This window comes from Babylonia areolata, chromosome 25 (assembly GCF_041734735.1).
Source record: "Babylonia areolata isolate BAREFJ2019XMU chromosome 25, ASM4173473v1, whole genome shotgun sequence".
NCBI lineage: Eukaryota > Metazoa > Mollusca > Gastropoda > Neogastropoda > Buccinidae > Babylonia > Babylonia areolata.
This window is the reverse complement of record NC_134900.1, coordinates 31,590,080-31,602,369: the sequence shown is the minus strand read 5'-3', so window position 1 is coordinate 31,602,369 and position 12,290 is coordinate 31,590,080. Positions and strand designations below refer to the sequence as shown.

Genomic DNA, 12,290 nt, shown 5'->3' with positions numbered 1-12,290 from the left:
TCAGAACACTCATTTCTGATGGTGAGCAAAAAAGTGATTTGGATCTATACTGTAAAGTTCGGTCTATTGAGCGCACTGGTATATAAGCCGCACCCAGCTAAAATTTGGAAAAAATTTAACTTCATACATACATAAGCCGCACTGGCTTAAAACTGCACTTATTTCCAGTACCGGAACATATACTGGTACTACAGAAAAGCTGTCAATACTGTAGGTTATGAAATAAACACAAGCGGGAACAACACAAAGAAAAGCAAACGAAAATACTGCTAGTGCCACAAAAATATATATATATAAACACAACAAAAATAAGATCCATAATTTAGGGATAGTCACGTTTATCAAACGTCATCCTGCTCACTGAATCCACTGAAATCTTCGTCTTCAGTGTCCGAGTTGAAGAGAACCAGCACAGCTTCCTCCGCCATCTTGTCACTGACTTCAGCCTCACTTTCACTTCATGAACATGAACGCAAAGTGGAGGTTGCTGCTGGTTCACTGCTTGCACTGTCGTCTGCTAGGTCGATCGCCTTCAATTTGAAGGCTGCATCATAGGCATTACGTCGCGTTTTCGGCATGATGAGGGTGTGCACTTGAGCAGAGTAGAACTGAATGCTGATCTGAAGGCTTTAATGTGTGGGGATTTGATTTATAAAACGTGAACAGTTAGCACACTATCCTGAAGCTCATCCAAAAATTCATGGACAGAAATCATGATTTTGGTGAGTTGAAGGGCAGCTAAGAATAGACGAGAACGTGACACTCCCGGGATTGTTAAAATCCGCAAATAAGCCGCATCACTGTATAAGCCGCAAAGGTTGAAGCTGGAGTAAAAAGTCGTGGCTTATAGACCAAACTTTATGGCACCTGAAAGAACTGGTAACCAACCCCTGCCTTTTTTGGTTTTGTGGTTGTTGTTTAATCAGAAACCTGGAGTGATACTGATCACATTGCTGTCTTTTTTTTGTCTTTTTTTTGTGAACTTGTAAATTCCATGACAATTCCGACATGACACGCGCATGCTTGTAAGTTTCCAGACCGTCAGTGCTCTCTCTCTCTCACCATACTCTATTCTAGAATATATGTTTATGTGAATGTGCACAATTGTTCCCTGTACTCCTTTCCATGCTTTGTAATGAATATGATGCTATAATTTTTTTTTGGGGGGTGGTCTATTTTATGAATCTCTTTAATTCATTTCTTGCAGTCAGTCTTCTTCTTTTTCCACATTTTTGGGGTTCTTTTTTACTTTTGAGGGCTGACTAAAAAAAAAAAAAAAAGCATTATTTGCTTATATAATTTAAACCCCTTGACTACCATAAACGCATTACGTGAGTGCATAGTGACATTACTGATGATGTCATCAGAAAAAGGGAAATAGCTCTGGAAGGCTGAAAATTCACACAGTTTGTCTAGAGTGGTATATCACCAGACCATTTTCTCAGTTTTAGGCTTATTTGTTTTGGATAATGTTTTATGACCTGAAACACCACTTTCTGCTGTTTCCCCCCTGGCACTGAAGGGGATTTATTCTATTGCCCTCAAATAAAAAATTCATTCATTCATTCAATCATTCGTTAGTTCCTCTCTCTCTCCCCATCACTCCTCTCTCTCTCTCTCTTACCCAGGTGATGCCGCTGCTTTCTTTCAACAACGTGCGGAACTTTTCCAGAAAACAGTCCCGGGTGGTTTTACCCTGCGATCACATTGTCAAACACTGTATCACATCTGGTAAAAAAAAAAAAAAGAAGTGTACTATTATGGGAAAAAAGAAGGAAGAAAAACACACATACACATGCCCATGCTCACAGACACACACATGTGCATGCAGGTTTGTTTTTTTTTCTCCTGCATCAGTGCGGTGTCCAAAAAAAAAACAAAGCCTAACTTACACACAGTTTTTTAACATATCAGTAACATCCAAAACAGAAGTTCAGGTTATCTTCAAGCTAACAATAGCAATTATCAAATTATGCCACCTAACACACACACACACACACACACACACACACACACACACACACTCCTAGACTCTCAAGCACACACACACACACACACTCCTAGACTCTCAAGCACACACACACACACACACACACACACTTGCATGATACACACTCTCAAGCACATACACACAATTACCCACTCACCATCACACTAACAAAAACAGAGTAAGAACAAACCATTGAAAAGATACGACTGTTTTCCTCTCTGGCAGGAAACTGAACTCCAGTTTCAAGAGAAACATTTCATTCAGATGATACGTGAATACAACACTTTGCAGTTAACTATGTTAAGAACTAAGTACCTGTCATCAAAACTAGACAAATAAAAGAACAAAATGATTTTTAAGCCTCTTAGTATACAAAACCTGCGACAATGGCACAAATGAAAACAAATATTCAAGTACCATTTGGGGAAGATATCTGAATTAAGGACAGCAGATTATATATTCACTGAAACTTTATTTTCAAATTTTAAAAAAAATTACAGTATTCTCACAGGAAACATAATGACTTCAAGAAAGAACTAAACACACATTCAATGACACGTTCTTTTTAATTTGGAAACAAAAATTATGAAGTTCTCACAGACAACAGAATGACTTCAAGACAGAACCAAACACACATTCAATGACACTTTATGTTTTCATTCATTTAATTCTAGAACTCTCACAGAAGACAAGAGATTCCTGTAAACAATTCGGACGCCAGGCGCATGCAAACAATCGTTCTGCTACAAGCAGGTGGGCGTGTCAGTGACAGCCATCACCAGGAAAAACAAGGAAGCACTGCACTCACATCCACCACATCTGTATGCAGCAACAGCAGCTTCAACATCTCCACCTGAATGTCCTCCAGACCTGCATCCAAAAAAAAAAAAAAAAGACAAAAAAAAGACACATGCATAATTAATATAATAATGGAGTTTGACAGCATGACAGTCCATCACGTCCAACTATGACTATCAGAACAGCAGAGGAGGTAACTTTTGTCACCGACTATCTGGGCTTGAATTTGAAAGACACTTTGCTGCCAGCTCAGTGCTTGTGAGGGTCTGGGTTCGAATCCCACTCTCGCCCTTTCTCCCAAGTTTGAGTCAAAAATCAAACTGAGCGTCTAGTCATTCAGGTGAGACGAGTAAGCGAGGTCCCTTGTGCATCAAGCACAAAAGCATTGACCTCTGGCAACATTATGTTGAAGAAATCTACTCTGATAGGTACACAATATGTATGCATGCACACAAGGCCTGTCTAAATACTTTGGGTTATGCTGCTAGTCAGGCATTTGCCTTGCAGATAAGGAGCAGCGTACATGGACTTGTCCATACGCAGTGAAACCTCCATGAGAAACTGAAACTGAAATTAATTTATTCCAAATAACATTGCACAACCGTTCCATTGGTGTTATCTACACTGTGTCAAAGCCAACCTTTCTGAACAGACCAGTTCAGCAGCAGATGGCAGTGTTTTGATGGCATTCATGGACCTTTACCTTCCCATCTAAGATCAACAGTTGTGACTCTAATCTTTCTTCCACACTGACCCAGCAACTGCTGTTTCTTAAATGCACCTTACTTTTTTCACCACTTTAAAAACAATGCCTCACACGTAAGCTTACTATTTTCACGTGTTTTTTTTCAGTTTCTCAGAAATCTCCTTTTTTTTTTCTTTTTTTTTTTTTTTTTTTTTTTGCTGCCCCATCATCTGCACCGTTTCAGTGGCATTACCGAAATCTCCCATTTTAAACAACTCACATTCTTACTAACCTCTTCTTCCTTCAAGTGACAAAACATAACACCATATAAAAGATAATATATACATATTCATGTTAACAAAGGTACATTGTTAACCATTTTTGGTGAAGAGCGGGGGGATACCTACCTTCAATGGTCTGTCGTAGACGATCAACTGACGCTGTGTACTTTGCTTTTCTTTCCTGCGTTTCTGGGGTTTCGGTAGGAGCTGTTTCGCTGTCATTCTGCAGAGGAAAGACGGTTCATGAACCTTGTCAAGTAACATATAGTTATCCCTTTCAATAATCCATCAGCTTATTTCATTCCTATTCATTCGACGGGCGCAATAGCCGAGTGGCTAAAGCGTTGGACTTTCAATCTGAGGGTCCCAGGTTCGAATCTCGGTAACGGCGCCTGGTGGGTAAAGGGTGGAGATTTTTCCGATCTCCCAGATCAACATATGTGCAGACCTGCTAGTGCCTGAACCCCCTTCATGTGTATACGCAAGCAGAAGATCAAATACGCACGTCAAAGATTCTGCAATCCATGTCAGCGTTTGGTGGGTTTTGGAAACAAGAACATACCCAGCATGCACACTCTACATGGTGAAGTAAAAATGGTCATACACATAAAAGCCCGCTCGTGTACATACAAGTGAACGTGGGAGTTGCAGCCCACGAACGCAGAAGAAGAATTCCTATTCATTCGTCTACACATGTTTCGTTGTTTTCATGCACAAATTTTAATGACAAAACAATTCAAAAGGAACTATAAAAATGTATATATATATATATATGATTCCAGAGAATGATGAAGTAATTTTGCATATTGTCTAATGACTGTAGTTTATGGTCTGCATCTGGGAGAGGGATTTAACATGTGCAGAGTGGGAGCACTACCTCTGTTAGGTGATGGAAGATAAGATCTGAAAAAAAGCAACTTTTTTTTTTTAATTTAATAACCAGACATGAAAACTAAGCTAATACAATTACTTTCAATTAACAAATCTCAGGTGAAGAGGTGTGGGGTAATGTCACTGAAACACTGCCATGAAAGATGCAATCTTCAAAAGAGGATTAACATCACTGAAACATCACCATAATTAGGAAATTTTCTTCCTAAAAGGAAATTTTCTATCTAAAATTACGTTTAAATAACATACTTACCGTGACCCAACTAGTGCAGACTCCGGCAGGGGTCTGACATTCCTGTCCTGTGCAAACTACTATCCGCCTATGCGGAGCAGACGAAACTACGGCCGATAACCTCCCGGAAGTAGGTAACCTCCTCTTTGTCCCACTGGTTATCGCCCTCTTTTGTAGTGCAGACTCCGGCAGGGGTCTGACATTCCTGTCCTGTGCAAACTACTATCCGCCTATGCGGAGAAAACGAAACTACGGCCGATAACCCCCCAGAAGTAGGTAACCTCCCCTTTGTCCCGCTGGCTAGCGCCCTCTTTTTCCAGCAGCCATCATACTTACCGTGACCTACTAGTGCAGACTCCAGCAGGGGTCTGACATTCCTGTCCTGTGCAAACTACTATCCGCCTATGGCGTGGGATTGTGAAAAGAACATGGGGACAACGTCACTCAAACATCATCATGACTGACGGGGTTGTGAAAAAAAGTAGGCGTGGTAACATCATTGAAACATCACCATGAATGATATAGCTAGGGAAAAAAAAAAAAAGTTCAGGTGAAGAAATGAACTGACCTTGGTTGCATAGCGCCACCAGACTGTGGGGATCAGCCGGGCCAGCCCAGCGTCGTCTGGAGGTTTGATGTGCATGAAGATGGGGAACTTCAGCTTGTCAAATGTTCACACTGTTAAGGCTTCTTTCATGCTCTCAAGGCTTCTTTCATAACGTCAAGACGCCTTTCACACTGTTATGGCTTGTTTCATACTGTTAAGCTGATTTCATACTAGTATGGCTCATTTCATACTGCTATGGTTCGTTTTATTTATTTATTTATTAAGACTTCTTGCTATAGCGCATATTCTTGGAGCTCTATGCGAAATGAGCTGATTTCGTACTAGTATGGCTCATTTCACACTGTTATGGCTCGTTTCATACTGTTCAGCTGATTTCATACTAGTATGGCTCATTTCACACTGTTATGGCTCGTTTCATACTGTTCAGCTGATTTCATACTAGTATGGCTCATTTCACACTGTTATGGCTCGTTTCATACTGTTAAGCTGGTTCCACACTAGTATGGCTCATTTCACACTGTTATGGCTCGTTTCATACTGTTAAGCTGATTTCATACTAGTATGGCTCATTTCACACTGTTATGGCTCGTTTCAAACTGTTAAGCTGATTTCATACCAGTATGGCTCATTTCACACTGTTTTGGCTCGTTTCAAACTGTTAAGCTTGATTTCATACCAGTATGGCTCATTTCACACTGTTTTGGCTCGTTTCAAACTGTTAAGCTGGTTTCACACTAGTATGGCTCATTTCACACTGTTACGGCTCGTTTCATACTGTTAAGCTGATTTCATACTAGTATGGCTCATTTCACACTGTTACGGCTCGTTTCATACTGTTAAAATGATTTCATACCAGTATGGCTCATTTCATACTGTTCAGGCTTGTTTCATTCTGTTAAGCTAACTTCCAACTGGTATGGTCGTTTCATACTGATAAGGCATATTTCACACTGTTAAGCTGGTTCCACACTGGTAAAGCTCATTTCATACTGTTCAGGCTCAAGGCATGACTAAACGCGTTGGGTTACGCTGCTGGTCAGGCATCTGCTTGGCAGATGCCGTGTAGCGTACATGGATTTGTCCGAACACAAGTGACACCTCTTTAAGCTACTGAAACTGAAACTGAAAGTCAGGCTGTTAAGTGAACCCCGATCACTGATGAACACTGGATCAGAAGTCCCAATGCCCAAACGATTCTGCCACATCACCTCCACGCATCAAACGCTGCAGCAACATCAACACACAGCTCTTTCTCCCCATCTCTACTCGTTTCTCTCCCTAGCATCCCATCCTTCCCCTTCCTCCGCTCCCTCAATGTGCCCCTACTGACCCCCTCAAGGTCAACGCAGGCACCAAGTAGAAAGGATAATGATAATAATCTATATGGTGCCTTTCCCTGCTTAACATGCTTAATTGTGCAGTAGATTGTAAAAACTGACAAGCATCAAGCAGAAAGGATAACAATAATAATAATAATAATAATAACAACAATTTAATTTACATAGCGCCTTTCCCTGTTAAACATACTTAATTGTGCAGTAGATTGTAAAACTTGACAAGCACCAAGCAGAAAGGATAATAATAATAATAACAACAACAATCTATTTTACATAGTGCCTTTCCCTGTTAAACATACTTAATTGTGCAGTAGATTGTAAAACTTGACAAGCACCAAGCAGAAAGGATAATAATAATAATAATAATAACAACAATTTAATTTACATAGCGCCTTTCCCTGTTAAACATACTTAATTGTGCAGTAGATTGTAAAACTTGACAAGCACCAAGCAGGTAGGAAAATAACAATAATGATAATAATTCACTTCATATAACACCTTTCCCTGTTAAACATGCTCCATTGTACTGTGGACAGTAAAAACTGACGAGCAAAATATGCACTTGAACACTAAAATGACAATTTACAAACATAACCCAACACAGACATCCAACCAAACACTAATTTACGCATGTACACACATAAAACCATCACGCATAACAATAAAAATATATATCAACCACCACTATCCCTAAAGGATAAAATCTCATGTCACAACACCAACATCACAATACCTAAAACCGTATCGCAGTAACATAAAACCAAACAGGAATTTTTTTTTTCCTAACATTAAGTTTAATCCAACACACATACCATGAACCACTGCTGCGGACTCTCGCATGGGTCTGATTCCCTGTCCTGTGCAAACTACTACCCCGCTGCAGGAGAGAAAGCGAAAGTAGTTGCAGCTAGTTACCCCCCCCCCCCCCAAACCCCATTACATTACCTCCCCTGTGCTTGCCTGAAAACCCATTTATCTTAATACCCAAAACCAGTCACACACACATCACAATGCCCAAACCAAGCACAAGCTCCCATCACAATACTTGAAAATCATTCTCACCCCTCCCCCCTCCTCTCCAAAGGATATAATACTGAGCCCAGCAGAAAGCGCCGTGTCTGTTGGTGCCTCAGAACACACACCGTCAGGGACAAATACTGCTTCTGCGCACAATACACAACAGGTGAACGCATGATTACTTGCTGCTTCTCTGTCTCTCTGTCTGTCCATGAGTGGTGTGTGTGCATAAGTATGCACATGTGTGCATAAGTATGCACATGTGCGCACACACACACACACATATGCAAGCACAACCTTGCTGCAACAGTAAGATTGTGAGTGCTTACGCAAATTATACAATAGTAATTTTCACTCACTGGTTGACAAAGAAACTGGCATACCAATATGTGTTCTGGCAGACTTAACACATGACAAAAAATAACTTGGAAACACAGAGATCAATGTTTTCTGAGCATAATCATTTTTACATCTCTACCTCATTACCTAATCTCTCTCTCTCTCTCTCTCTCTCTCTCTCTCTCTCTCATGCACGCACGCACACACACATACACATGCATGTGCACCCAAATACATATGGGTCTATCCAAAATCTCTGCAACTAAAATAAGTGGCTCAAAATAGCAACAATAACAACAACAACATTACTACTACTACAACCAATAACAATAATAGTAATAATAATGATGATAATGATAAATAACAATAATCAATAACAAATAAAATGATTGTAGCTGTAGCAGTAACCAAAGCACTGAAATAACAGTAGCTGAAATAACAGTTAACAGCAACTCTCATAATGATAAATTTATCTTATACATTAACGACGGCAACATTCAAGGGGACAAGTGCATCTTACCATTTAAGCTAGAGGGGGCTGGGAGGGGGGAGCAAATCCATCTCGACATGAACTTACAGCATTGCGGAAGTCCTCCAACACAGGGGAGAAGCGGTACAGGGAAAGTAACACTGTTGCTAGATTCTCCATGCATTGTCTGATCTCAAAATCCTGCACACACATGTACACACACACATACATATATATATATATATGCACATACACACACACACACATACACACACACATATACACACAAACACACACAACAGAAATGCATGCCCATATATATCTATGTACACATGAACTTCCATGTACACACACACACACACACACACACACACACACACACACACACATAGTCATACCCACACACACACACACATGCCAAGTACTAATTTTCTTCAGTGTTTCTCATTCACGTTCCTTTCAGAGAAGTAACCCTACACTCAAGCTACACAACTGACCTTACCTTTCAATCAACTTTGATCATTAAACATATCTTTTCTTTTTTCTTTTTATCACAACAGATTTCTCTGTGTGAAATTCGGGCTACTCTCCCCAGGAAGAGCACATCGCTACACTACAGTGCCACCCTTTTTTTCTTTCTTTTTTTCCTGCGTGAAGTTTTATTTGTTTTTCCTATCGAAGTGGATTTTTCTACAGAATTTTGCCAGGAACAATCCTTTTGTTGCTGTGGGTTCTTTTATGTACACTGAGTGCATGCTGCACACGGGACCTTGGTTTATCGTCTCATACGAATGACTAGCGTCCAGACCACCACTCAAGGTCTAGTGGAGGGGGAGAAAATACTGGCGGCTGAACCATGATTCGAACCAGCACGCTCAGATTCTCTCGCTTCCTAGGCAGACGTGTTATCTCTAGGCCATCACTCCACTGTATTGCATTTGTAGTGAAATTTCAGTTTGAGTTTCTCAAGGTGTCACTGCATTTGGACAAATCCATACATGCTACACCACATCTGCTCGACAAATGCCTGACCAGCAGCATAACCCAACACCCCAGTCAGGCCTTGAGTGCATGCAAATACATTCATGTACCTATCAGAATAGATTTCTTCTACAGAATTCTAACAGAGGACACAAATATGTTGCCTTGAGGTTGGATTTTGGGGTGTTTTTTTTAGAGCACCTAGTGCCAGATGTTTGTCAGTTTATCAACTCATCCAAATGACAAGACACTCAGTTTGATTTTCCAGTCAAACTTAGGAGAAAGAGCAAGACTAGGATTCAAACCAAGGCCTTCAAGAGACACTGTACTGGCAGGTAAGCGTCTCAACCATTCTGCCACTTTCCTCTTCTGTAACACTTGACGACATCGATCACAATGTGCAATCTTTGACTACAGTGACTCCCCTTAGTAACTAAGGAACTGGGTACTTCCCCTTGTTTTGTTTATGAGCAACGGCTAGGACCAAGCCACCGGCAACCTGCCGAAATTATTAGACAGTAACGCACACACTAAATAATCACATTAACACATACACTTTTTTTTAGAAGGCCCATGATGTTGAACCAGAAATGGAAAAAAATAGTGTATCAGCAGCTTATGCTCTTGAGGGTGCAAGAACTGACTGCCAGAACATTCAGAAATTGATGGGATGAGGGAAGAAATAAACAACCGTGCATGAAAACAGAAACTTGAGAGAACAGTTACAGATGAAAGAAATTAGCTCAACGTTGTATGGTCAAATATATAATGAAATGATGACAATCCTTATTTGTGTAATCATGAAGCACATGCTGTAGTAAACAAAACAAGGGGAAGTACCCAGTTCCTTGATTACTAAGGGAAGTCACTGTAGTCAAAGATTGCACATCGCGATCAATGTCGTCAAGTGTTACATCTTCCACTATGCATTCACCTACACACACACACACACACTAAATATATATATATATATATATATACAGAGAGAGAGAGAGAGAATATCACACACACACACACACACACACACACACACACACACACTCACACACACACACAAAATGAGAAGTACCTGAAGCAAGGCCCACAACAAATCCAGGAATTTGATGAGACGTGGCTGTGGTTGTCTCCACATACAGCCCCCTGACAGTTTGGTCAGCAAGGGCAGAAGACTGGCTTCTATCACGTATGGTACCCTCTGTCAAAGAAAGTATGCACAAAAACATTCCAACCCCATGCTGCAGCTGTCCTTTTCTTCACTGAATAAAACCTCATGTGCCAGTTTCTCAATGACAAGACACTGAGTTTGATTTTTCCAGTCAAACTTGGGAGAAAGGGTGAGTGTGAACCAAGACCTTCACAGACACTATTAGCTGCTAAGCGTCTTATTCTTTACCATTCTGTCACTATCCTTTTGATAACTTGCTGCCAGATTACAGGTAGGTATTTTCTGTTATATTTCATAATAATAATAATAATAAAAGGACATTTGGTATACTCAATGAAAAATACAATGACATATGCATACTAAAAACACACGAACACACCCGTACGCACAAATCCTCCCCACTCCAAATCCCAAACCACAAACCCACACCCGCTCCACACAAGATACACACACACACACACACACACACACACACACACTCCCATGTGCAAGCACATCTTGGCCGTTCAAGGCATATGAACATGCGTACGTTTAAAAATAGTAAAAAATAACTGATGTAAAAAATGAAGTTGACAAAAACATGAAGTGAAGACAAAGAGTTATTTACTGATTTGAATGGCAATAATTCATGCATATCTTTTTCTTCTTCTTCGTTCATGGGCTGCAATTTTCACTGAAATGTACACGAGTGGGCTTTTACGTGTATATATGTGTATTGTGTGTCCGTGTGTTTATGTAAGTTTGTGCCTGCCTATGTGTGCGTATGTGTAAGGGTAGCTGTTAGATACACATGTATGTCAAAATGTATGTATGCAGTGTGTATGTGTGTGTGTGTGGGGGTGTGTGTGTGTGTGTGTGTCTGTGTAGTCACATTTTGGTGTGTATATGTAACATAGATGCAATGTTTTATGTTAACAAAAGCGTTTTTGTAAAGCAACTAGAGCAGATTTCTGGACAGTGTGCTATGTAAGTATCCATTATTATTATTATTATTATTATGATCATTTTTTCACCCCACCATATAGGCAACCATACTCCATTTTCAGGGGTATACATATAAAAACCTATATATGGAAACAGGAGTGTTTCAGCATTGCAGCCCATGCACACAACGGAAGCAGGGAGCAAGGGCCAACTCACCAGCAGAGGACCCAGTTTGTCCATGATGTGGGCAGCCAGCAGGAAGGCCGTGCAGGCTTTGGTGCGGTGGTCAGTGAGGGGGGGCGACGACATGTCCGCCTTATTCGTCACCAGGTCAATGCCCGCCAGCTGTCAGCACACACACACACACACACACACATTCATAAATATATATATATATATATATATATATCTACACACACACACACACAGTGACACACACACACACACACACCATACACATTTACATACACACACACAACACACACGCGCGCACACACACATAGACACACACACACACACACAAACACATGCGTGCACACACATACACACACATGCAAACACACACACACACATACACGCACACATACATACACACACATACACATATACACAC

General features: G+C 40.6%; 1 protein-coding gene across 2 annotated transcripts in view; it reads right to left on the bottom strand.

Moving 5' to 3' along the window:
* LOC143299456 (E3 ubiquitin-protein ligase RNF123-like) overlaps nucleotides 1-12,290 on the bottom strand; it is a 61,132-nt gene that overhangs the window by 38,435 nt on the left and 10,407 nt on the right. For both annotated transcript variants that reach the window (XM_076612668.1, XM_076612669.1), the window contains exons 10-17: nucleotides 11,894-12,022; nucleotides 10,658-10,783; nucleotides 8,716-8,808; nucleotides 7,872-7,945; nucleotides 5,446-5,548; nucleotides 3,881-3,977; nucleotides 2,799-2,860; nucleotides 1,625-1,696 (exon numbers count right to left, since the gene is read on the bottom strand). In XM_076612668.1, the coding sequence (XP_076468783.1) occupies nucleotides 1,625-1,696; nucleotides 2,799-2,860; nucleotides 3,881-3,977; nucleotides 5,446-5,548; nucleotides 7,872-7,945; nucleotides 8,716-8,808; nucleotides 10,658-10,783; nucleotides 11,894-12,022 (756 nt within the window). The remainder of the gene's footprint in view (nucleotides 1-1,624; nucleotides 1,697-2,798; nucleotides 2,861-3,880; nucleotides 3,978-5,445; nucleotides 5,549-7,871; nucleotides 7,946-8,715; nucleotides 8,809-10,657; nucleotides 10,784-11,893; nucleotides 12,023-12,290) is intronic.